The 27576-nt window shown below is 38.2% G+C and overlaps 1 protein-coding gene across 6 annotated transcripts in view; it reads left to right on the forward strand.

The window, feature by feature from the left end:
* Positions 1–27576, forward strand: part of DNAJC27 (DnaJ heat shock protein family (Hsp40) member C27) — a 39916-nt gene that overhangs the window by 3288 nt on the left and 9052 nt on the right. For 4 of the 6 annotated variants that reach the window (XR_009054826.1, XR_009054827.1, XM_057743141.1 and 1 more), the window contains exons 2-5: positions 9346–9428; positions 13342–13411; positions 23041–23205; positions 23831–23953. Coding sequence is in view for 4 of the 6 variants with exons in the window: in XM_057743141.1 (XP_057599124.1) it covers positions 9346–9428; positions 13342–13411; positions 23041–23205; positions 23831–23953 (441 nt within the window). In the remaining 2 variants the exon portion in view is untranslated. Of the gene's footprint in view, positions 1–9345; positions 9429–11916; positions 12013–13341; positions 13412–23040; positions 23206–23830; positions 23954–27576 lie in introns of those variants that run through there. The other 2 variants (XM_057743142.1, XM_057743143.1) reach the window with 2 other exon arrangements.

The following is a 27576-nucleotide window of genomic DNA, read 5'->3' on the forward strand; positions in this document are numbered from 1 at the left end:
TATTAGCAAGTAGGGTTTATCCCACGGAATGCAAACTTGGTTCAACATCAAGAAGTTAATCAACATAATTTGTTACATGAACTGATTACTAGAGAAAATACTTTCTGTATTACAAAAAAAATGAATTAATCAACCTAATAAACACTTTAAGCAAAATCAGAATAAAATGGAACTACTTAAATACGAAAAACACTATTTATTATTATTTTTAACACAATGCTATTAACCAACAGCAAATATACCAACTGGTAAAATGCTAAGGCCATTGCTTTTAAAATTAGGTGCAGAAAAGGGTACATTCTATTTTCTTTTATTATTCAGCATTGTTTTAGAGGTTCTGGAGATGCAGTAAGAAAAAGGGGATTCCCAAGGGCTTAATTTCCTCTATGGGGGAATTTCTCTGTGGTCTTTGTTTATATCCAGTTCAGCTTTCCGCATTGACATCAATTTATCCCCAAAATCCCAGCCCAGTTCCCAGTGTCCTCTAGGAGCTGATCCTGATGTTCTTACCTTAGACTCTTGATATCAACCAACTCTGAAGATTGCCCTAATTCCAGATTTCCAGTTATAGTAAATATTTTCCTGTTAAATTAGTTGAATTGGTTTCCCTTACTTGCAGTCAAAAGTACCCACATCGTACAGTATTATATATACTTCTCTGGAGCTTGCTTTTTCTCTCTTAATAGTAGATTATGGTGATTCCTCCAATTATCTGACATAGCTCCAATCACTCTTTTTCATGGTTGCATAATCATCCATGATATGCAAGTATCCCCTCTACTGATGAGAATTCACTTGTTTCCTTTTTTCCCTACTACAAACAATGTTGCTGTAATACGTTTCTATAGGTGTATATATATAAGGATATATATATATATCCTTTAATACCTGGACCAGATTCCCAGGGGTGGAACTGCTGAGTTGAATAGCACATTTTAAAATTTTAGTAGCTATTGCCAGTTGCTCTTCAAAAAGGTGTGTTTCTACCAGTAATATGCTGTTACATTTTCCCCTAAATCCCCGCCAACACAGTATTGTCACTCTTTTGATTACTACTGATCTGGTTAGTGAGAAGTTATTTCATTGTTACTTTAATTTGCATTTCACTGACCACAGATGAAGCTGAGCATCTTTTCAGATGCTTATTGGACATTTGGATTTGCTTTTCTGTGGATTGCCCAATTTATATACTCTCTACCCATTTTTCTGTTGGATGATGTGTATTTCTTACCAGTTTTGCTGGTTTGAGGACATTAGAGTTATTAACTTTTTGCCAGTCTTATGAGTTACAAATATTTGCCCCAGTATGTTGTCTTTTAATAGTTTTATATTTTACCATACAATTGCTTGCATTATTATTTGTATATACTCAATTATGCCTATCTTTTTTAAATTGAAATATAGTTGACGTATGATATTATATTAGCTCCAGGTATACTACGTAGTGATTTGACATTTGCATACATTATGAAATGATCACCACAAGTCTAGTAACCAGCTGCCCCATATAAAGTTATTATTATAATATTATTGACTATATTCTTTATGCTGTATAATACATCCTAGTAGCTTACTTATTTTATAACTGGAGGTTTGTGGTTCTTAATCCCATTCATCTCTTTCACTTCCCCATCCCCCATTCCCTCTGGCAACCACCCATTTGTTCTCTGTATCTAGGAGTGTGTTTTTGTTTTGTTTTGTTTGTTTTTTAGATTCTACATCTAAGTGAGATCATATGGTATTTGTCTTCCGTTGACTTATTTCACTTAGCATAATTCCCTCTGGAATTCATTCATGTTTTCACAAATGGTAAGATTTCATTTTTTAAAAATAGCTGAAAGATTTCATTTTTTAAAAATAGCTGAGAGTATTCCATTTTTATATGCCACATCTTCTTTATCCATTCATCTACAGAGGGACACTTAGATTGCTTCTATATCTTGACTATTGTAAGTAATGCTGCAGTACTTGAGGACACGGGGTACAGGGGGAGCTGGAACAAAGTGAGAGAGTAGCACTGACATATATACACCACCAAATGTAAAATAGATAGCTAGTGGGAAGCTGCTGTGTAACACAGGGAGATCAACTCAATGATGGGTGATGACCTAGAGGGGTGGGATAGAGAGGGTAGGAGGGAGGCTCCAGAGGGAGGGGATATGGGGATATATGTATAAATATAGCTGATTCACTTTGTTGTACAGCAGAAACTGACACAACAGCATAAAGCAATTACACTCCAATAAAGATCTAAAAAAATAATAATAATGCTGCAGTGAACATTGGGGTGCATATATCTTTTTGAATTGGTGTTTTTGTTTTCTTCAGGTATATACCCGCAAGTGAAATTGCTGGATTATATGGTAGTCCTATTTTTATTTTTTTGAGGAACTGTTTTCCATTATGGCTGCACCAATTTACAATCCCACCAACATTGCCTGAGGGTTCCTTTTTCCCACATCCTAACACTTGTTATTTATTGTCTTTTCGATGATAGACATTCTGACAGGTGTAAGGTGATACGTCATTGTGGTTTCAATTTGCATTTCCCTAATGATTAGTGGTGTTGAGCATCTTTTTCATGTGCCTGTTGACCATCTCTATGTCTTCTTTGGAAAAATGTCTATTCAGATCCTCTGCCCATTTTTTAATTGGGTTGTTTTGGGGTTTTTGTTTTTGTTTTTGATGTTGCCTGAGTTCTCTGTATATTTTGAATATTAACTCCTTATCAGATATATCGTTTGCAAATGTATTCTCCCAGTCAGTAGGCTACCTTTTCATTTTGTTGATAGTTTCCTTTACTATGCAAAAGCTTTTTAGTTTGAAGTGGTCCCATTTGTTTATTTTTATTTTTTTCTTTCTTGCCTGAGGAGACTTAGGCAAATTTTGCTGAGACTCATGTAAAAGAGTGTACTGCCTATGTTTTCTTCTAGGCGTTTTATGGTTTCCCGACTTACTTTAAAGTCTTTAATCCACTTTGACTTTATTTTTGTATATGGTGTGAGAAAATAGTCCAGTTGATTCTTTTACATATAGCTGTCCAATTTTCCCGCCACCATTTGTTGAAAGAGGTGTCTTTTGCCATTGTATATTCTTGCCTCTTTGTTGTTGATTAATTGACCATATAAGTGTGGGTTTATTTCTGGGCTCTCTATTCTGTTCCATTGATCAATGTGTCTGTTTTTGTGTCAATATCCAACTGTTTTGATTACTGTCATTTTGTAGCATAGTTTGAAATCAGGGAGTATGATACCTCCAGCTTTGTTCGTTTTTTTTTTTTTATTGGAATATAATTGCTTTACACTCTTGTACCAGTTTTTGAGGTACACCAAGGTCAATCATCTGTATTTATACACATATCCCCATATCCCATCCCTCCCTAGACTTCCCCCCACCCTCCCCGTCCCAGTCCTCCAAGGCATCATCCATCCTCGAGTTGAACTCCCTTTGCTATACAGCAACTTCCCACTGGCTATCTATTTTACAGTTGGTAGTATATATATGTCTATGCTACTCTCTCACTTCGTCTCAGCTTCCCCTTCACTCCCCGCCCCCCCAAACCTCGAGATCTCCAGTCCATTCTCTGCATCTGCATCCTTATTCTTGTCTTGCCACTGAATTCATCAGTACCATTTTTAGATTCTGTATATATGAGTTAGCATACAATATTTGTCTTTCTCTTTCTGACTTACTTCACTCTGTATGACAGACTCTAGGTCTATCCACCTCATTACATATAGCTCCATCTCATCCCTTTTTATAGCTGAGTAACATTCCATTGTATATATATGCCACATCTTCTTTATCCATTCATTTGCAGACGGGCATTTAGGTTGCTTCCATGTTCTGGCTATTGTAAGTAGTGCTGCAATAAACATGTTTCTTTTGGGATTATGGTTTTCTCTGGGTATATGCCCAGTAGTGGGATTACTGGATCATATGGTAGTTCTATTTGCAGTTTTTTAAGGAACCTCCAAACTGTTTTCCATAGTGGCTGTACCAACTTACATTCCCACCAACAGTGCAGGAGAGTTCCCTTTTCTCCACACCCTCTCCAACATTTGTTGTTTCCAAATTTTGTGATGATGGCCATTCTGATCAGTGTAAAGTGATACCTCATTGTGGCTTTGACTTGCATTTCTCTGATGATTAGTGATGTTGAACATCTTTTCATGTGTTTGTTGGCCATCTGTATGTCTTCTTGGGAGAAATGTCTATTTAGGTCTTCCGCCCATTTGTGGATTGGGTTATTTGCTTTTTTGGTATTAAGCTGCATGAGCTGTTTGTATATTTTGGAGGTTAATCCTTTTTCTTCATAGAATCTGAATGAGATTCTTGCTGGGTAAAGTATTCTTGGCTGTAGGTTTTTCTCTTTCAGGACTTTCAGTATACCCTGCCATTCCATTCTGGCCTGCAGAGTTTCTGTAGAAAGGTCAGCTATTATCTTTATGGATTTTCCCTTTTATGTTATTTGTTGCTTTTCTCTTGCTGCCTTTAATATTTTTTCTTTGTGTTTAATTGTCATCAATTTGATTAATTTGTGCCCTGGAGTATTTCTCCTTGGGTTCATTCTGTATGAGACTCTCTGTGCTTCTTGGACTTGGTTAATTATTTCCTTTCCCATGTTGGGGAAGTTTTCCACTATAACCTCTTGAAATATTTTCTCAGACCCTTTCTTTTTTTTCTTCTTCTTCTGGGACGTCTATAATTCGAATGTTGGTACGCTTAATGTTGTCACCGAGGTCTCTGAGACTGTCTTCTATTCTTTTTATTCTTTTTCCTTTTTCCTGCTCTGTGGCAGTTATTTCCTCCATTCTATCTTCCAACTCACTTATTCGTTCTTCTGCCTCCATTCTATCTTCCAACTCACTTATTCGTTCTTCTGCCAGTCATTCTGCTGGTTATACCATCTAGAGTATTTTTTATTTCAGTTATTTTGTTATCCATTGCTGTTTGTTTTTCTGAGGTCTTATGAACTGTTTCTTGTACTTTCTCTATTTTGTTATCGAGATTTTGTATCATTTTTACTATCATTACTCTGAATTCTCTTTCAGGCATTTTTCTTATTTCCTCTTCATTTATTTGGTCTTATGGGTTTTTTTCCTGCTCCTTTGCCTGCATGGTGTTTCTTTGTGTCCTCATGGTAGTCCAAACTTCTGGGGTTGCTTGTCCCGGCGATAGAGGGGTTTATAGAAGACTGTCCAAGCCCCAGACTAATGTCCGAGTGTTGGGTTAAACAAATACTAAGTCTAGGAAACACATACATGTATAAGACACACAATTACCGAATCCATTAGGACATAAGGCTCTGGAAAGACCTGACAGAAGAACCCCAGTATGCTATCAGATATTCAAAGAGAAAACCAATAGAAATTGAAAACCAAAACAGAACAAAACAGAAACAAAAGGAAAAACAAACAAACAAATAACACCTTACACATACAAACACTAATCCAGGGAGATATTGTAAGCTAGGATTAAATATAAAAAAGAGCTAGAGTACCACCAGACAGAATGGAGATTCTCAGAATGAAATTAGACAATTGTACTAAGAACTAAGATAAAGACAAAAACCTAATATTAAATACCAAGGCGGTGTGTCATCTGGAGAATAGAGCAAGGAGTCTGAGCAGATCGATAGTGTTGCTTATAAGTATGTTAAGATAGAATAAACTAAAAATGGAAATAGAAGAGCATGGTGTGACTGAAATATGCAAATAAAAAGAAAGGAATAGAAATGTATAAAAGATAGAGATGAAAGGAAGGTAGGAGAGATATATAGTCCGTACTACCAAAAACTTAGCTACAAATAGAAGTATATAAAAAGGCAAAAAAATAAAAATAGAATAAAAAATAGCATTAAAAAAATTATGTTATAAAACTTGTAGATCCCTTAGGACTAAGATCGTAATTAATAAAGGAAAAAAAAAAATCCAGAACTGATTGCAGAATGGACCAGTTCAATAGGATTGATACTAATATTTCTGTTTCCTTTGAGTCTCAGCTGTAAGTGTCCTTCTACTCTCCTTGGGTTTTTTTGCATTATTCTGTGACCAGCAGAGCTTCCTTTATTGTTCGTCTGTAAGCGTTGGTGTGTGGGGAGGGAGAGGGTACAGTGGTGGCTCCTTTCCCTGGGAGTGAGTGAGCAGTGGCACACTGTTGTTTCAGTCAGGCTTGGAGGTGCCTGTTGCGGAGGGACACTGCTGGCTCAGGTGTAAACAGAAAGTCTCAGAGTTGGGCCTCTCTCCAGGTTTTTTTTTTCTTTCTTTCTTTTTTTTCTCCTCAGCCTCCCTGCTGCCAGCGTTCCAAACCTGCTCTCGGCTGCTTTCCGGGGGTTATGCTAGCCCCACCCAAGGGCCTGAGGGTGTTTGTTATCCCTGAGTGCCTTAGGTGGCCCACAGGGGTCCCTCCACTGCCTGTTGCAGAGGCGCCGAAAGAGAGAGAGAGGCTGTGCCCGCGGCTCCTCCCCTCCGCCCACCCGTGAGCTGGCAGCATCCAGCTGCCATCATGGCCGGGCAGCTCTCTGGGGCAGGCTCTCTTCCTTGCGGACCTCTTCCCTCCTGTCCTCTCGGTCCGTCACCTTTCTGGCAACAATGTTTCTCACCCTGAACCAGCTCTCTGGCTCCCACGCTCCCGCTCCCGGACCCTCTGTTCAGCTGTGAATTGACGTCTGGGTCCAGGAACGCCGAGCTGCGGTGCGGACCCTCCATGTATTTCTCACTCCCCCCCGTCTGCCACAGCTCCGCCGCTTCACCCTCTTTGAGCCGTCGTAGATGCCTCCCTACCGGTTATGTCGGACTCCTTGCGGTCCTTTCTGGTGTCGGAGGTCATCTGCTGGTGTTCAGCTGGTTCTCTGTGGGAATTGTTGCATCTTTTGGTGCATTCCCAATGCATCTGTGGAGAGGGATGCATTCCACGTCCCTCTACTTCGCCACCATCCGCTTTGCTTGTTTTTCAAGATTGCTTTGGCTGTGCCTGTCTTTTATAGCTTTCTGGGTTTTCTTTCGTAGTTGAAAAGGTTCCCCTAAGGTTGTACATATGTTGCACATTTTCTTCTGAAATGTTTATTATTTTATTTTTAAATACTGAAATCATGAATTCATCTGTAATTTATTTTTGTATATAGGGAAGTTAAGGGCCCAGCTTAATTTTTTTTCTTGGTGGATATCCAATTGTGCCAGTAATGTTTTACTAAATAAATTATTTTCTCCCATTGACTTTAAAATCACCTTTGTCACTTGTTAAATTTTTATATATAATGGAATCTATTTCTGATCTCTCTGTTCTGTTCTATTGACCTACTTGCTTATTCTTATGCCAGTATAATACTGTCTCAATTAGTTTCAGACTGTATTTTAATATCTATCAGTGCAGATTCCCAGCTCTTTCTACTGCCCTGCCCCTTTCCTGTTTTTCATACTTTGATTAATTCTTTTCAGATAGCTGTTCTTTCATATGAATTGTAAGATGATTCTATTAGGAAAAAAAAAGATACAAACCTTAAGATTTTAATTGGTTAGGATTTTAATTGGAACTGCATTAAAAAAGAAAAGTGCCTAAAAAAATCTATTTAAGAAAAATAGAGAAAGCAAAAAAGTCTCCCTGTATTTATGTTATTTAACTTAGCTTATAAGATCCTAAGGCCCAGGAACCCGGTCTCTTTGGTTATAGGGAGCAGTTATTCATACTGTTAATTAGATGTGTATCTCTTTAAATACTTAGGACTAGTGTTTAAATAGTGTACTGGAGTTAAAGGACTTCCAGGTCCCTTAATCTCATGAATAATTTAGCAAAAGGCTATATTTATTTTTCTGGGATACTGTGAGAGAAAACATTCAGGAAGTGCTTTCAAGCTGTAAAGTGTTTTTTAAAAGTGTAGCCTCTAAGCAGTCATCACTGCAAAGAAGATTTTCCTTCTGTTCACAGTGCGCTTCAGTTCACAATTAGGTACTTTTTAAAGCAGCTGTCCTATTTATTAGATTGAGGTTCATCAGGAAAGTGTTTGAGCAGAATAAGCTTCATTACCGGCACTTCAAGTAAATTATGTTTCATGAGTGCTAAGGATTGCTATTAATGTACAAGTCATTTTAATTCAGTTTTTCATTGGCACTGAGCTAATTGCTCAGATATAGATATAAGATATAAAGAAGTAAAATACCGGTGCTTGCCCTCAAGTAGTTTACTGTCTTGCTGAAGAAATAAATATGCACATGTGAAAAGCTAACAAGGCAGTGAATAACTGATAACAAATACATTATATATACATTTATATACACATATAGTATATGTGCTGTATACATATATAGTGTATAAAAAGTATTAGAGGAGTTCAGATGTAGTAGGCAAGATCTCTTATAACCTGGGAGCTCATAGTTTGCACTGGGCCTTAAAGGATAAATAACTAAGATTTGGAAAGAAGGGAGAAAGCTCATTCCAAGTAGAGAGAAAAGTAATGACAAAAGTCAGGAAGTCAGGCCTTGGGGTTTTGCAGAAATGGAGGGTTTATGTTAGAAGGGTTTAGACAGAAAAGATAGATTAAGGCCAGATTGTGGAGGATCTTAAATAACGGACAAAAAGAATTTGGATGTTGAACTCATGGCAGTGAGAAGCCACTGACGATTTTTGAATCAGGGAGGTGAAATAACATTAGTGGTGTGCAGTGTTGATTGAAGTTGGGAGGGAAAGGAGGCATAAAGACCAGTAAAGAATTTCCTGTGGTTGTACAGGAGCAGACGATGAAGACCAAACCCAAAGTGGTACCAGTGGGAATTGAAGTGAGGAGAAAGATGGAAGAAACATTCAAAACAAGGTTTAGAAAGACTCAGGATCAAACATGACTTTAATGATTTAATCCTCTGTAATTGGGGAAATGGTGGTATTATTAACTGAACTAGGATGTCAACAGGATGAGCTGTTTTTATGTATAAGGTTAGTTCATTTTTGGACATGTTGAGTTTGTGGAACAGTGGGACATCTAAGTAGAAATTGGTCTAGTAGATATTGGAGATGTGGATGTGGTCTGGGGAGGAAGGTCAAGGTAGACAGATATTTTGGTGTTATTATTGAAAGTGTAAGAGTAGAAGAGGTCTTCAAAAGAAAAGAGAACAAGGATTGAGCACTAAACTGAAAACATACCCATATTTGGTATTAGGGGGAAAATTTTTAAATAATTTTTCTTTAAAATCTTCACCTTTAGTATTTGTTTCAGTTATTTTATAGTTTTGGTTTTTGAAAAAGCTTTGTCTCTCATAGTGGTGAATGAAGAAACCATAATGGAGAAACGTGCTTATTTTGTATATGTTCCCAGAGCATCTTTACTAAAAGTATGTATTTTTACCTTTTTAGAGCTGTATTATAAAGCGATACTGTGAGAAAAGATTTGTGTCTAAATACCTTGCAACAATTGGAATTGACTATGGAGTCACAAAGTGAGTATATATACTGTTTCGTTGGGCTTGCAAATTACATAGAAATTCAGAACCGTTCTAAACTGATCAGTCTTGAAATAGAGATTCTGAAGATAAATGGGGACGATAGGAATGAGACCTTTATATATAGTAGTGATCACATCATGGAGCACATTCTGTTCGCCAGGCTTTGTGTGGGGTGTAGGGTCTAGTGATGAGCAATGAGCACAAAGCCTGCGTGGCAGATGTAGCTTTTCAGGAAGCATGTTTCTATATGAGCCAGTCCTGTTAGCAGGTGTGTTTTAAGAGAATTTTGAAGTATTCTCTCCAAAAAGTCTAAATATTATGTGGAAAATTTTCTATCAGAGAACTTCCATTTTTGTGATCTTTATGGCCTGTTGGAGTCTAGCAAAAATGATCAGGGAAGAGTAAAATTGGGTATAAGTGGGGATCGATTTGGAGATGAATTGAGGGTGGGTTGAGTTTGGGGAGACAGGGTCACATTAGCAGGAAATCACACTGCGGGAGAGTGGAATTGACGTAGACAGCACATCCCCAAAGGTGGAATATCAGGTGCTCACTGTTCTGACCCCAACCTGCCCCTCCCTTCTCTCTTATTACATTCTTTCACTCGCTTTACTCTCCACTCACACTGAATTTGTGTCATCACACTTTCGTATCTCAGTGCCATCGTTCATTCTGTCCACCTGAAATGTTCTTTCCCCTCATCTCTCCACATGTCAGTGTCCTGTGTAAAGTGTACCTGTTCCCCATAAGGCCTTCTGAACACCTCCTTTTCAGTTAGGACTCATTTTAGTTGGAAATGACAGAAATTTTAAAATTCTCTGCTATTCATGGGTCTTAGCATAAATTGTCCTCTGTTATTATTTGTATATGTTTAATGTCTCCTGCTAGATTATAAGCTCCATGAAGAAGGGGCTATTAGTATAAATTATCTCCAGATGCTTAGTCGATATTCAATAAATAATTGTTAGGTAAGATAGAACATCTAAAGAGGAAGTTTGCAACATTAGAATAAGAGGGCAGTGTTCAAGAAGGTAGACTAAAGTGGTGGAGTCTATGATACTTCAGGGCAGAGGATTTCAATGATATGGTAGGACATCCTATTTAAGGCAGTTTTGTTTTGAATCCATGTAAGTAGCTAATTTATTCATCTGAGAAATGAGAGTTACCTTGTTATGCCATAGAACTGTGGTTTATTCAGCAGACTACAGTTGTCTCTCAATATTCAAGGGATATTGGGTCCAGGACCCGCTGTGGACACCAAAATCTGCAGATGTCCCTCATATAAAATAATGTAGTATTTGCGTATAACATATGCACATCCTCTCGATGTTTTAAATCATCTCTACATTGCTTATAATACATAATACAATGTAAATACTATGTAAATAGTTGTAAGTACAATGTTAATGCTATGTAAATAGTTGCCACCTCGCAGCAAATTTAAGTTTTGCTTTTCGTAACTTTTACGAATTTTTTTTTCCTGAATATTTTTGATCCAAGTTTAGTTGAATCCATGGATACAGAACCTGCCAATACGGAGTGTTGACAGTATTCTGTTTCTGGTTGAATTTTTTTTTTTTTTTTTTTGTCCCATGATGAGGAGGAGGGTATGATTGACAAAAACCCAACTCAAACAAACAAACAAAAAGGTATATTAAACAATTCACATAATCCAATTATAAGTATGTAGCTGGGCCTCAGAGATCACTGGAACTAGGGAGAGAATATAGCCATTTCAAGACATGTCTCTACCTTTTGGCTTCCTCTCCACAGCTGCCAGTAGCTCTCAGGCTTTCCAAAGCTAATCTCAAATTTTAAAATTCCAGGGAAGGTTTCAATTGTTCAGGTGGGGACAGGTGCCTTTCCCCAGCTCTGTTAGCTGTGGCCAGCAGAGTGGCATCAAAAAAGAAGATGGAAGAACCCATTTAAACCACCGTTGGGAGAAGAAGGAGGGGTACTCTTTGGGCGGTCAAAACAATAGAAGCCCACACCATCCTTCAAATTGCAGTATAGTTAAGAATTGCTTGTAGAGCTAAGGACAAATATTAGTTAAAAAAAAAAAAAGAATTGCTTGTAGAGTTTATAAAAATGAAGATTCCTTTCCACTAAGATTCTGATTCATGTGTCTGAGGTGGGGCACAGGACTCGAAGTTTAAATACCCTCCCCCTCTTTCCATAATTATGGTGTAGGTGGTCTTCAGGCCACAATTTAGGAAAGCACTGGCTTGAGGTAACGAATTACCATTTTTCTTAAGGTAATTTCCTCTGTCAGACTCCTGAATTAAATTGACCTCTATCGAGTTTCAATTTGTGAACACATTTGTGTTACCTCCTGATTTTATAAACTTCAGTTGCATCCCTTCTCAGCGGCTGCCTGGCAAAACTTTCTAATACAAATTGTTATACAAGATCTAATGCAGATGCTCTCAAACTCCGTTATTATTTTGTCTTGTTTTCCTGTTCTCACCCTCTCTTTTATAAGATGGATCCTGATTTCACAGATGTTAAAATGAAAAATGTGCACCTTAGAACTGGTGAGATATGGCAGAGAATTCAGAAATGAAGAAATCATGATAAGGTGATTAGTGGTTAGTTTGATTTAAACAGACGAGTAATATAAAGCAACTGTAGGAATTATGGTTTCAAGATAGAAAGTGGGAAAAAAATGGAAAGTGGATGTTATAAACTTGGACAGGGAATAATAGTCATAAATAAACCAGGAGCTGGTATAGAAACATTGAGAGCAGGTGCTGCTGTCCTTGTAGTTCATGGGAAGGAATCTTATCAATGCTGTCTAAACTGAAACATGTTACTTAAAAAACATAACTTTAATCTGTTAATTTATTGTTAGTAGTCTCCATTCTTAACTTTAGAGGAATCTTTTAGGAAAAACTATTTCTGTGGTGAAGAGCATTTATATTTAAAGCTCAACAATTCCTCCCAGTTTACTTCAGTTTCTTTTTTTTTTCTCTTCTGTTAAATTCAATGAAATGTAAATTTTATGCTTTTATCTTAAATATAGTCCCAATTTTATAAAAATATTTATGTCTATCAGTCTTATCTGTGTATAGAAAGACATCTACAGTAATGTTCATCTGTATTAATGAAGGTTTTTTTCCTGGGTAGTAGGATTTGGGATAACTTTTTTTTTTTAATGTTTATTTTTTAAAATTTTGGCTATGTCGGGTCTTAGTTGTGGTGGGATAACTTTTAAAGTTTCATATTTGCACTTTAGTGTTTGAATTCTTTGTAATGCTTCATTCGTTCATTTTCCAATAGTGATTTGTCTTTAAAAAATATAAAAGGACGAGAAGCAAGTAAGTTCTAACATGAATGGTTATTTCCTTTTTTGTTCTTTTCTGTATTTCCAAATTTCTGAAAACAAATTGACTATCGTCCTTGTTCAAATGAAGATCATAAGAAAATTAAACAATCAACGTTAATAATATACATCTTTATACTATTTATTTTGTACTATTTATTTGTACTGTTTATTCTACTGCATGGTAACCAAGCAAAACCAATAGTAATTAAGATGTCTTACTAAGTGAAGTAAAACATTTTATTTTCCTTCATCTTGCTCCTACTGTCCCAAATCAATTTTTTTTAGCACCACAGTAATAGCTACTATTTGTTTATTACGGGGTGTGGGCTGAAGTGTCCAGGTAAAGTGAAGCTAAACGAGGATGCTTATTCCAAGTGAGTTCAGGGTTCTTAAAACAGGAGGCTCCTGCCAAATTGTCAGCTCCTGTTGTATAGGTTATCTGGAATCACAAAGAGGCACTAAGAAAGCCTCTTTTAAATTTAATATACATAACCTTTTGAAATTCAGAAGCGACAAATGGTATTGATATGAAATACAGAAGCCATGACCTTCTTTGGGATTGTTTGCATTTGAACATTTCAGGGTACAAGTCAGAGACAGAGAAATCAAAGTTAACATCTTTGATATGGCTGGACATCCCTTCTTCTACGAGGTAAGAAAGACTTTTTGAGAAAACTTATATCTAGTATTGTCAATGGGTTGAAGGAAAGATCCCAAATTATCGAAACAATCAACGTGCAAGTCATGTGTAAAAATAGGTAAATTGGACTTCCTAGGTGGCGTAGTGGTTGAGAATCCACCCGCCAGTGCAGGGGACATGGGTTTGAGCCCTGCCTTGGGAAGATTTCACATGCCACGGAGCAACTAAGCCCATGCGCCACAACTATTGAGTCCATGTGCTGCAACTATTGAAGCCCACGTGCCTAGGGTCTGTGCTCCACAACAAGAGAAGCCACTACAATGAGGAGCCTGCGCACCACAATGAAGAGTAGCCCCCGCTCGCAGCAACTAGAGAAAGCCCCTGTGCAGCAACAAAGACCCAATGCAGCCAATAAATAAATTAAATAAATAATAAATAAATAAATAAATAAATAAATAAAAATAGGTAAATATACCTGGTGTTTGTGGCTTTCCTTCTGAGCCTTAACTTAATGAATACCTGTTGGTCTTTTGCGCTATCCCCTTAAATAGTGGTACGAAATTTTATTGCTAATGTTTCAAACACTTAGACATTTTAACCTTCAAAGGACTGTTGCTTTTTACTTTGTGCCTTAGCCCAGATTGTGAAAAGGTAATTACATTCATCCTGGGACTTAATTCAGAAATAAACCCTTCATAGCAGGGTTCTACAGTGATTTTACAGCGCAGTCCTCAGTCATGTGTGCTCTCTCCCCAGAAGAAGATAAAGCAGCCTCACTTGGTTTACTTTCATGTGCTTATCAGTCCCAAGTAGTCTCAAAATCAATCTCACGGCCATTCTCTTTTGTTTTTCCTTCCGTGGGTTTTTCATTTTCCCTAAGGAGGCTCTTCACTGTTTTCTAGTTTGGCCATTTCACTTCTGCTCTTATCTTTATGGTTTCCTTCCTTCTGCTTGCTTTGGGTTTATTTTGCTCTTCTTGTTCTAGGTTCTTGAAGTGGGAGCTTAGATTATTGATTTGAGACTTTCTGCTTTTCTAATGTGTGCATTTAGTATTATAAATTCTCAGTTTTTTTCTAATTTCCTTTGAGATTTTCTGTTTGACCTATGGGTTATTTAGAAGTGTGTTGTTTACTTTCCAAGTGTTTAGAAATTTTCCTGTTACCTTTCTGTTAATTGATTTCTAGTTTGATTTCATTGTGATCAGAGAACACAGTATATGATTTCAATTCTTTTAAATTTGTTGAGGTTTTTTTTTTTCATGGCCCAGGAAGTGGTCTGTCTTGGTATATGTGACATGGGTGCTTGAAAAGAATGTATATTTTGCTACTGTTGGATAAAGCGTTCTATAAATATTTATTAGAGCCAGTTGGTCAGTGGTGTTGTTGAATTCTTTTATATCCTTGCTGATTTTCTGTTTAGTTGTTCTATCAGTTGCTAAAAGAGGGGTTTTGAAGTTTCCAACTGTAATTGTGGATTTGTCTGTTTCTCCTTTCACTTCTATTGATTTTTGCTTCACATATTTTGCAGCTCTCTTGTTTGGTGCATATACATTTAGGACTGCTATGTCTTAATTATATAATTTTATTATTATATACTGTTCCCCTGCCTCTCTGGTAATTTTCTTTCTAATGTCTATTTTATCTGATATTAATATAAACATTTCTGCTTTCCTTTGGTTAATGTTTGCATGATACATCTTTTTCTATCCTTGCACTTTCAGCCTGCTTATATCATTATTTTGAAGGGACTTGCTTATAAGACAATACATAATTCAGTCTTTTTTTTTACTGTATTATTCAAATTTCTGCCCTTAGACCACTTACTTTTATGTAATTATTGATATGTTAGGGCTTAAGTCTACTATTTTTTTGTTTGTTTTCTATTTTTCATTTCTATTTTCTTTTTCCTGCTTTCCTGGGGGTTACTTGAACACTTTTTGAATTCCATTTTCATGTGTCTGTCGTGTTTTTGAGTAAAGCTTTATGCATAGCTTTATTCGTGGATACTCTAGTTATTACACTGTGTAAGTTATCACAGTCTACTGGTGGTGTCACTTTAACAATGAGTGGAGTGTAGAAACTTTTCCTCCTTTTACATCCCTTTTTCCTCTGCCATTTATAAAATAATTGTCTTAAAATATTTTCTCTACATATATTAGAACCACAGCAGTGTTTATTTAATTTTTGCTTAACTGTCCAACATAATTTAGAACACTTCAGAGAGAAGGAAAGCATATTGTATTCACCCATATTTTTGCTTACTCTGTTCTTTCATCCTTCGTTATGTTCCAAGGCTCCTTCTTTTATCATTTTCTTTCTTTTTAGAGGACTCCTTTAGCCATTCTTTTAGTGTAGCATGCTGACAACAGAGTCTCCTAGTTTTTCTTTATTGCTAATGTTTTGGTTTCTCCTTTGGTCCTGAAGTGGTTGTTTTGCTGGTTATGGGATTCTGGGTTGATATTGTTACCAAACCAAACTTGGGTCTGCTCGCCTGTGCGTAGTAAATCCAGTTCTACTGACAGTGGGTTGTGGTGAAGGAAAATGCAGCATTTATTGCAGGGCACCAAGCAAGTAGTCCAGGACAGCTAATGCTGGAGAAAAAAAACCCGAACTCCCCGAAGGGTTTCAGCAAAGCATTTTTAAAGGCAAGGTGAGGTGGGGGCCTCTCACGGGGTTTGTGATCAGCTCGTGCACAGTTCTCTGACTGGTTGATGGTGAGGTAACAGGACAGGGGGTTGACATTACCAATCCTTAGGCGCCAGTAGGTCTGGGGGGCTTAGTGCTTATGATCATCAAGTAGTTAATTTCTTTCACTGGTGGTGGTTTTAGCATCTGTTAAACAACTCAGGAAGTGTGCATCAGATACTGTTATCTAGGTACTTCAGAGAGGAGCTGCAGCAGAGGATATAGGGAAGGGGTCTGTCCTGAAAAGGCCCCACAGGGTCCTGCTCAGTTATGATTTTTTTTTTCCCAACACTTGAAAAATAGTGTGCTTCTTTTCTCTGGCCTCATGGTTTCTGATGAAAAATCTGCTGTCATTTGAAATGTACCCCCCCCCCCAATTTTTTTTTTTTAACATCGTCAATACTTTTTTATATGAGATCAGGTCCATTTCATCTTAAACTTAGAAATTTCTACTGTAAAATTGTTTCAGTTTTGCATTAAGAAAGCAGCAGTTTTTAAAGCATTGTATTTCAGGGGAAAATAGTACCTATCACAGAAAAATTCCTACTTTGCTTTTTTCTCTAATTTATCTTGAACACTATAACAGAGTCATTTTGTGTTACATGAGAATCACTTCTCATATGATAATTTTCCTTTTCTCTACTTACATTTTCTTATCATTTGTTGTTTTGAGACCAGCTCTTGTACTCACTGAGCATCTTACCCCTATAATTTCACCACTCTCAGGGAAGAGTGGGGTTTCTGACAGAGGGGGATATTTATTGGGAAGGTTAATTTAATTATCAATAGGTTCGGAGAGGTGTCATTTTTTTTCTCTGACTGCTTTCATGATTTTTTTCCTTTGTCTCTAGTTTTTAGAGGTTTAATTATACTGTCTACTGTCATGGATTTCTTTGAGTTTTTCCCGATTGGAGTTTTCTTAGCTTCTTGAATCTGTAGGTTTGTGGCTCTTGCCAAATCTGGGAAGTTTTCAGCCATTATTTCTTTAAGTACTTTTTCAGCCTCACCTGTTTCTCCTCTCCTTCCCAGACTCTGATCTTCTTATAGTCTCACAGGTCCCTGAGGCTCTGTTCTTTTTCTTTTTTTTTCTTTCTTTCTCTTTTTCCCTTTCTTTTCTTAATTTATTTGCTCTCTGTTGTTCAGATTAGGTAATTTTTATTGTTTTGCCCTCCATTTCACTGATTCTTTCCACTGTTGAGCCCAACTATAATACTAAGCTTTTATTTTTAAAATTTATTTATTTATTTATTTTTTCCACATATGGGATCTTAGTTCCCTGACCAGGGATTGAACCTGCACTCCCTGTATTGGAAGCACAGTCTTAACCACTCTGCCAGGGAGGTCCTTTTAATTTTAGTCATTCTAATTTTCAATAATTTATTTTTCTAAAATTTCCACTCAGGCTTTGCTTGAGTGCGTGCTGATGGTGAGATAGTTTTTCTGAGGTGTCAGGCTAAGGTAGAGTGGTTATCATCTAAGGTTTTTTGGTCTTTCCTGGTCCTTCACTAAAGAGAGCAGGCTTTTGTTAGGCTTTTAGTGGTCTGTACCCATTTGCATTTTCAAGTTGTACTTCTGCAGCTCTAAGTTTTGGATACATGAGGCAAAAGAAAACCTAAGAGACTTACTGCTGTGTCATTCCTCAGGTCCCAAGGTACCTAGCTTGTCTGCCTTTTTCTCCTCACCTTCCAGAGTCATCTTCTGTTTTTTGGTTGTTGGTTTTTTGTTTGTTTTTTTGGCCTCGCCGTGCACCATGCAGGATCTTAGATCCCCAACCAGGGATCGAACCCATGCCCCCTGCAGTGGAAGTGCAGTCTTAAACACTGGACCGCCAGAGAAGTCCTTGTATGTTTTATATATAACATCCAGGATTTTTGCTTGTACTCAGCGGAAATAACAGGGAAAAGCACACCTACTCCATCTTCCCAGAGGAAATGTAACTTTTTTTTTCTTTATTAATTACGATCTTAGTCCTAAGGCATCTACAAGTTTTATAACATATTTTTTATTCTATTTTTATTTTTAGCCTTTTTATATACGTCTATTTCTAGCTAAGTTTTTGGTAGTCCGGACTATATATCTTTCCTACCTTCCTTTCATCTCTATCTTTTATACATTTCTATTCCCTTCTTTTTATTTGCATATTTCCAGTCACACTACGCTCTTCTGTTCCCCTGTCTTCCATCCATTTTTAGTTTATTTTATCTTAACATACTTATAAGCAACACTATCGATCTGCTCAGACTCCTTGCTCTATTCTCCAGATGACACACCGCCTTGGTATTTAATATTAGGTTTTTGTCTTTATCTTAGTTCTTAGTACAATTGTCTAATTTCATTCTGAGAATCTCCATTCTGTCTGGTGGTACTCTAGCTCTTTTTTATATTTAATCCTAGCTTTCAGTATCTCCCTGGATTAGTGTTTGTATGTGTAAGGTGTTGTTTGTTTGTTTGTTTTTGCTTTTGTTTCTGTTTTGTTCTGTTTTGGTTTTCAATTTCTGTTGGTTTTCTCTTTGAATATCTGATAGCATACTGGGGTTCTTCTGTCAGGTCTTTCCAGAGCCTTATGTCCTAATGGATTCAGTAATTGTGTGTCTTATACATGTATGTGTTTCCTAGACTTAGAAAATGTAACTTTTAATGGCTATGTAATCTTCCATCTTGTGAATACACCCAAATATTTGGTAAAATGAATTCCTTTTAAATGTGAAGCTTTATAGTGGACTAAATCAATTTCACAAGTGTTGAATATTGTCAGTGAAAAAGAAATGGAGGCTCTAGGTGACCACAAGTTTGACATAAATTCTAACTGCCAGAAATGCTAGCATAAATCTCAGATTACACCAAAGTCATGTAAATGGAGAGTTAGAAGACGCCTGAGAATTAATGTGGTCCAGACTTGTGTCATTGTAGGATTTCTCTCTGTAGCATTCCTGATTGACGGCCATCATTCATTCATCAGATAACAGTATGCCAGTGTCTGTGCTGCACACTGGAAATACACAGACCCTGTTTTCATGACACATAAATATATGTCAGAGAAGACACTTGTTAAACAAAGGACAGAATGCTTGGGAGCACTTAATAGCCACACCTCGCTTATCTGAAAGGTCAGGAAATCCTGTTGAAGGAAGCAACATTTAAACTGAGCTTTGATAGAGAAGTAAGAGTTATGTAGGTTGGTGGGAATCCAGGGACAATATCATACACGGGACAGTTTTGAGTGGTGCATGCTGTTAGAGTTTGGAGAATGAGTATCTCTAATGATAGGGTCTCACTACTTCACGAGTTAATCCTTTACAAAGTTAAAAACTCTACATGAACAGCTTCTCTGTTATGAAGGCTGCCTTCCTTTGAATTTGCCACTGATTCTGGCCTTGTTTTTGAAGCAACATAGACTAAGTCTGTGCTTCTACAAGAGAGCCTTCCTAATATTTGTGAATCTGCACCTTTCCAGCTAAAACATTTTTTATTCCTACCACAGCTAGACCAATCAGCATCCTTTGTGGATAACCCCTATCTAGTTAGCTGACGGGGAGCTGAGAACTGAACACAACATTCCAGATATTGTCTAACTAGTGAAAAAGACTGAGTGTTCTGTTACTTTCTGTCATTAGACACTAGACTCTTATTAATGCAACCCAAAATTGTGATAGCTTTTTTCCAGCATCTCACAAAAATAGACGTATAATTAATAGAAGCATCTTGAAATCACCACTTCTGAAGTACCTTTTCTCCAAAATAGCCTTGATCTATCCTTTTCTGTCAAATGTTTGCTGTCTGTAGTTCAAACCCTCCTTTCTGACAAGACCAAAGCCATCATCTTCTTTCTAAGCCCTAACCTGGCCAAAGTACACCCTTGCTCAGCACACATCTATTGAAGCACCCATAGCCGTTCTCGGGGTCCCTGGCTTCCTCCAATCCTTAGCGTCTGTCCTCCGTTGAAACTTCCATTGTCACCAGTCCATTTGACAGGTTTACCCAAAGGGCCTGCTGAGAAAAGACAGTCTGCTTAGTGTGTCAGATAGCAATCTTAGAGGAAAGTGTCAGAGAGGGGACTCCCGCCCGGGAGAATGAAGGCCTGTATCTTACCACGAGTCTTGCTTCCACTGGTGCACACAGCTGAATTTTGGGGTTTATTGGGATGCATTAGTGGGTCTATTAAAACTTTCTGAGGCCTGAGTGATATTAAACTAACAGCTTTCTCTAACCTACAAACTAGAAAGTTTACCATCTCTGCTTTAAAATTCAATACTCCCAGTCCCCTTAGCATCCTATTTAATTAAACTTTGGATACTACAAGTCTGCCAGGACTAACAGTAGAATGCTGAGATAAGAGTAATCGAACTCTAGGGGACCACTGAGGCATCAGCTTTAACCTTTCCATTTTACAGATGAGGAAATTAAGGCTTGAGGTAATAAAGTCACGTACTCAAGATGACATAGGTAGCTAGTTGCTGAACCCAGACTTGAACTTGAGTCCCTTGAATGGGAAATCCATTGAGCTTATTTAATTCTCTTTTTACACACAAATCTCCCTCTGGACAGCATGATCTGCATTTTGGAATTCTTTCTTTTCCTTTGGCCTCTACTTTTGTTCTCTACTATAGCACATTTAGCCATTTGATTACACAAATACTTATACCTGCTAGGCCCAGGGGGTGACACAGAGATGATGTGTGCCTTCACGCCACTTACAGGCTAGTGGGGAAGACAGCTGGATATGCTAGTAACTATGAAACTAGATAGGAAGTGACATGAGTGCTGTTAGACATACAAAGTGCTGTGGTATCCCAGGGAATATAGAGATAGCATTGTGTTTTGCAGGTGGAGGGGATTAGATGGTGAGAAAGGGGGAATAAAAAGCTACATGCGAGATATGGTATTATAACTAGACCTGGAAAATGAAAGATGAAGAGCTTTCCAGATGGAGTTAGGAAGCCATAGGGCAGGTTTCAGGAATGAGAGATTATCCAGTTTGAAGTACAGGAGACAGGAGTGGGGACAAGGCTGGGAGGTTGGTGGAGGACTGATCAGAAACCATTAATATCAATTAAAAGAGTTTGAACTTTGGAGGGTGGGCAGTAGGGAAACACTAAAGAATTTTTGAGCCAGGGCTTTAAAAAGATAACATGTGCACAATATATAATGTTGCTAGGAAGACTTTTGCGGTCGTGCAGTCAGGAGATAATGTTGGCAAAGAAAATGGAAAGAGAGTGATAGTGCAGGAAGCATGGCAGAGACAGTTTTTACAGGGTTGTTTGAATCTGCTGAGCAAAGGGCAGGAGAGCAGCAAAGGTTAACACCAGGCTTTCGACCTGAGTGTCTCAGAGAAGGGTGTGCTACTTTCATCACTAGGGGTTCAAGAGAGGGAAAGTTTAGGTAGGAATGAATTGGAGAGTTTCCTGTTGTACAGATTGAATCTGAGGTTCCTACGGGACATTCAGCTAATTGGAAATTCGGGTCTGGAAGCGCAGATGAAAAGGCTCAGCGTGGAGGTTCTCACAGTTGAAGCTGTGCACATGGTTGATTTTGCTGAGTTGGGAGGAAGGATAACAAAGAAAGGACAAGGGCCCAGGACAGGGTTTGGAATTGTGGCAGCGGACTGGAGTGGGAGCTGTGGAGAGGAGAGGAGTTGGTGGAAGAGAGATCAGTTAAGAACCTGGAGAGTGTGGTGTGTGGGAGCCGAGGCCGCAGGAGCTTCCGGACAGGAGGGAAAATTCCGCTGTAACTCCTGCAGGAGAGCAAAGCGCTGAGGCCTGAGGGGAGCAGACACCTTCCTGGACTTCAGCACGTTAAATTTGTTCTGATTTTGCTGGTTTTGATTTTAGGGGATAGCTTTCTATGTTTCTGTAAGTTAAGAGACACTTACATTCTTGGTCTAGGTGTGTCTCTATGCTCAGAAACCTTCATGCCAAACGTGTGAGAGATGTCTTCGTTCTTACTGCATATCCAGCATGAGTCTGAGTACTTACTGGAATTTTTCTGAAAAGAACATATAATACATGGCTTCTGTCAAGATTCTTACTGGAATTTTGACCTGAAACCCCCCGCCTGTCAATATTGTTCCTTATCTGCCTAACCTGTCACGTTAGCGCCTCTGCCACTTTAGTGCGCCTTGTACTTCATGCTGCCTCTCCCCAGAACTGAAGATATGCCCCAGAGGTCAGTTGCCATTTCTAATAAGAATATCAAAGGAGGACAATCAGAGAATGAATGCAAGGAAGGAAGGGAGAAGGTGCTGATACACATTGTTTTCCAGGCACCATGTAGGTGCTCTGCCTTCATTATCTCATTCAATCCTCATCATAACCCTGTGGAGTAAGTAGTATTATCCCCATTTTACAGATGAGGAAACTGAGACGCAGAGAGGTTAAGTGCCTTGCCCAAGATCACACAACTAGTAAGTAGGTGTGAACCCAGAGCTGACTCCAGAGCCCGTGCTCCTTTCCACTACATTACACCAACACTCGGAGCTTAGAGTTCTAGAGTTGCTGTAGAGACCCAAGAGCCATAGGGAAGATCTGCCTAGCATCCTGGGGGAAGGCAGCTTTGGGATGTGATCTATAAATGACTGTAGCTGTTGCTGATACTCGTGTCATTTTTGCCTTAAGTTCTTTTTAATTGTTCACTCACCTTCCTAGTTCTTCCTAAGGAGAACTCTGTATAATTTGAGTTCTTTTAAAGGCCTACTAACAACAATTAAAGATTGATTGCCTCTGGGGAGTGGACCTGGAGATGAAGAGGGGTGGGGAAGGAGGCTGTTAGTTCCATTGCAAGTCCTTTGTACTAATAGACTGTACTAATAGACTAATAAAAAGTCCTCCAAAGACCAGTAGTACAATTAGTAAACACTATGAATACACAAAAAGAACACACTTTGCTAAGTTAATGACTGTGAGATATGCTTTTATAAAATCACAATACCTGCATTTTGTGCATCTGTTCTTTTATGTAAAGGTTCGTAATGAATTTTACAAGGACACACAGGGTGTGATACTTGTCTATGATGTTGGGCAGAAAGATTCCTTTGATGCTCTTGATGCGTGGCTGGCAGAAATGAAGCAGGATCTTGGACCTCATGGAAACATGGAAAATATTGTATTTGCAGTGTGTGCCAACAAGGTAACTGCTTTGGAAAGGGTATGCTCAACTTTCCAGTTTCATTATGGGAAGAGTGCAGCTCTGAGTTTTGGGGAATAAATAAAAAGAAAAAAATTCTGTAATCTGCTGATGTAGGCATCAATAGCTTTTCAAAACATCGGTCCCTAAAAACAAAACCTGGCACATCAGGATTTTTATCCATTTGTTTTCCTGGTGCCGTACTTGGGGACGGATATGGGTGCCTGAGCAGGGGAGGCGGAGCCTAATAATCGCACTCTGACCTGATTGGTAGAGGGGCAGCAATCAGGTGAAACGTGGACTGTGTAAAAGCGTGGAAGGCAGACCGTGGCCCTCGAGCGTGGCAGGTGTGACGAAGCCAACTTTCACAGACGTGAGCAGCGGCAGTTTTCTCGGGGGAAGATGCTGGTTATCAGGCACTTGTGGTTTTGCCACAGAAAATCAGTCCACAGTCAGTATTAGTAATTTTTTCTATCTTTTTTGGTCCTGCTATTTTATATACTAGTGCTGGGGTTCACTTAAGAATAGTTTTTGCCTCAGCAAAGGATTGACAGAAACCTCACTGGGCCTTTTCTGGTGGGACGAGGTTGGAATCGTCTCTCCCCACGCCCCCAACTTTCAATTTCAGATCGACTGTGCTAAGCACCGCTGCGTTGATGAAAGTGAAGGACGTCTTTGGGCTGAAAGCAAAGGGTTCCTGTACTTCGAAACTTCGGCTCAAACTGGAGAAGGAATCAATGAGATGTTCCAGGTAACCTAGCGTTTTATTGTTTTAGAGTTTGTGTTAAGGCTGACTGCACCAAATTTTAGTGTAAATTATGAGAAGCAAAAAAGTAATAGGAATTTCTCATTAGAGTGAGCTCTTTCTTTTCAGAAGCTGATAAGAGAGAATGTGAGAAAGAGGGAAAGAATGAGAATGAGTGTGTGTGTGTGTGTGTATGGTATTTGTCTGCTGTCTGTTTTAGACCAGATCTGGCTGCTCATCAGAATTACCTGGGGAAATTCTTCAAAATACAAGTTTCTGGGCTCCAGACCTACTGGAAAGTTAACGTTTTGATGGAGCTGAGGAACCTATATTTTGAAAAAGCTCTCTAGGTGATTCTGATGATCATCAAGTTTAACACTTATATATACTTCCTTAAATGGGACAAAGATTTTCTTTAAAACCATCCTTGGTTACGTTTGTATGCATAATCAGATGAAAGCATTACTTTGGCAAAATTGCCTTGCCATAGCTAATATAATCCTATGTCGTAGACCGTGGGGGTGCAGTTAAAGACAAGGAGACTGTCGTTGCAGAATCTAGCCAGTCATACATAAAAGTTCGGTCTCACCAACCAAGTAGGCAATAGAAGGATGGACTCACATTGCAACCTGAATAGATGGTCACTTTTTAGAACTTACTAGTCTAGAATAATTTTAAGGGGAGAAGGCTACCTAAACAACAAGCTATAGTCAACTGTTAATTATAGATACATTTGGAAGTAAGTGGTGGCATGAATAATGCATTTTTTCTTATGAATAGATCTGATATTTTGGGAATTTTTAGCATTTCAAATAATGTAGCTATACTATAGAGAGTTGTTCTTAATTATCGAGTGGGGCTTTAATCTTTTGTGCTGAATTTCCTTCTTGCAAGATGTCAGCCCTCCTACTAGAAGACAGGTATCATCCTTGGCTGACAGGCTGAATTGGGCATCAGTAGCTTCTATTTCAAGACCGAATAAGGTTGATATTGGTTTGCCCTTTTCTATTCTTTTGGGTACATAGGCTCATGTGAGTCTGCACCTATATGTATGCAATAATGATACCTAACCATTTAAATAGTATTTTACAATTCTGGAGAAGTTCACATGTTTCATCTCATTTGAGACTCTTAACAATGTGTGGCAGGTGTCATTCTCATTTTAGATATGAGGACATCTAAGAGTAGTAGTGATTTGATTTGTCCAAGAAGTATAAATAACTGTTAGAGATTAAATTTCTTTCAGCACTTTAAAGATAGTGGTCTGTTCTCTTCTGGCCTCTATTGTGTCTCATGAGATATTAGCACCTTCTATTACTCTTATTCCTTTATATATAATGTGTCCTTTTTTTCCTCCAGCTACTTTCAAGAGCTAATCTTTGATTTTCAGCAGTTGTGCTATGTACCTAGGTGTGGTTCTTTTTATATTTATCTTACTTGGGGTTTGTTGATTTTCTTGGATTGGTAAGCAAGTGTTTTTCATCAAATTTGGGAATTTTTTTAAAAATTATTTTAGTTTTTAAATTTTTTTAAGCTCTTTATTGGAATATAATTGCTTTATACTCTTGTGGGAAGTTTTTTTAAACCATTATATCTTCCAATTTTTGGGGGGCCCTATTCTAACTCTCTTTTCCTTCTGGGACTTTAATTACATATGTACTAGACCACTTTATTTTTTCCCATAGTCCTTGAGACTTTATTTTTCTTCCATTTTCCTCTGTTTTTCAGATTGCATAGTCTCTATTGATCTGATTTCAGTCTGCTGTTAAATCTACCAAGTGAAGTTTTCAATTCACTACTTTTCAGTTCTAGAAATTGCATTTGGTTCTTTTGTGTAGTTCCCAGTTCTCTGCTGAGATTCTCTGTTTACTCCTTTTGAACGTATTTTTCTTTATCTCTTTGAAATAGTTATAATAGCTGCTGTACAGTCTCTGTCCAATATCTGAACCACCTTGGGTTCAGTTTCTGTGGCCTTTTTTTTCCTGACTATGGGATCGCATTTTTGTTTCTTTGTATGAGTGGTGATTTTTGATTTAACACCAGACACTAGAGAGAGTACATTATAAAGACTCTAGATTTGTTTATTTCCGCAGGAGAATGTTGGTTCTTGTTTCAGCAGGCAGTTCAGTTATTGGCAGATCATGTTGAACTTATATAGGCTTGGCTTTTTGCTTTAATTGCAAGGATCTGAAGGAAGTCCAAAGTGTTGCCTAAGCCTTTCTAAGTTGGCAGGATTCAGCCTCCAAATTCTGTCCCTCTTGCAGATCTTGTTAGGATGAGTCTACCTCCTAAGGCAAAGCCTTTCTGTGGTGTCTCAGCTAGACGCTTAAGGGTATTAATGAGGTGTTAAGGCAATCTCCCTACTCTGGCAAGGCCAAATTCTAATGTCCCCAGGACAGCTCTTCCTCTCATACCACTAGTCAGTTCTGTTCTCAACCCCTAAGTAGCTATTTAGTAAGCCTCAGGTGACATCACCCTGTGTATTTATAGCCTAGCCCTCAGCTATAAAGTAGCAGGGAACCCCCGCCATGGACTTCTGGGGCCCAACTCTGCGTAGCTCCCCCTATCCAAGGCTCTGCTCTGCAGATTCTAGCCACTTCACCTAGAAGTCGTCAAGCTCTGACCTCTGCCTCCTTAGCTCAGTGGGACTTTATGCCTGCTCAAACTCTGGCTCTCTGTGACAGGCTCAGGAAATGGACTCGAGGTAGAAGACCAGAAAGCAGTCTTGCACTTGCTATTGTCTGAAGAGAGTTGCCTCATATGTTTGTTCACCTTTATAGTAGTTTATAGCAGGAGGTTCAGTCCAATGCCCATTGCTCTAACATAGCTGGCACTCAGACTAGGAATTTGAGCAGACTTTTGACTTCAGTTCTAGTATTCTCTATATCACACCACAGCTGGCTTTCTATAACATTACGTGTTATGAGTAAATGTTTGTGCCCTCAGAAATCTGTGAGCGTTTATATTTTAGGTTGACTTGTAAACTAGAAGAAAACCTTATTGATATGTAGCACAAGCAAGCATCTGTGGACTGTGATCCCTTTTAGGTTGCTTTTATTTTTTTAAATAAATCTTGGGTAGAACTAATGGATACTTAGTCTTTTAAAAAAAAAAGGCTACCAAAGAGTGTAATAAAACTATTCTGCAAGTACTTAGAAGTCGTGCTTTCCTGCTGTTCAATTTCATAAATACTTTCTTTGTTTCCCATGTACTTAATAGACACTTTATGTCAGGAAGGAAATTGGCTTTATCTTACACTGTTAACACAGAGCAGTATTAAGATAGACTAAAACTAAGTTAACACTTTTCTTGTCTTGGTATCTAGCAGTTTTTCCCTTGACACCCCTTTTCACATGTCAAGTCTTCTTGTTTAGGCTGCCAAGTCGATTAGCTAATACTGGAGATAAGAAAGAGGAGTCACAGAGAAGGATAAAATATTTAGATGATAAAAGGCACTATAGAAATATCAGGAAAAAAGAGGAAGAGATGAAAAAAGAAACAGAGGGCTGAGGAGATAAGTCGATTTGAAAGCAGCCATCATGTATTAAATTAGTCTTTGGAGTGAAGTTATTCAGCAACAATAATGGTGCACAGAGCATGAAATATGAGCAGGATCCAAAAATAGTTTT

The sequence above is a fragment of the Hippopotamus amphibius genome, chromosome 7 (assembly GCF_030028045.1).
Source record: "Hippopotamus amphibius kiboko isolate mHipAmp2 chromosome 7, mHipAmp2.hap2, whole genome shotgun sequence".
In the NCBI taxonomy this organism is placed as follows: domain Eukaryota; kingdom Metazoa; phylum Chordata; class Mammalia; order Artiodactyla; family Hippopotamidae; genus Hippopotamus; species Hippopotamus amphibius.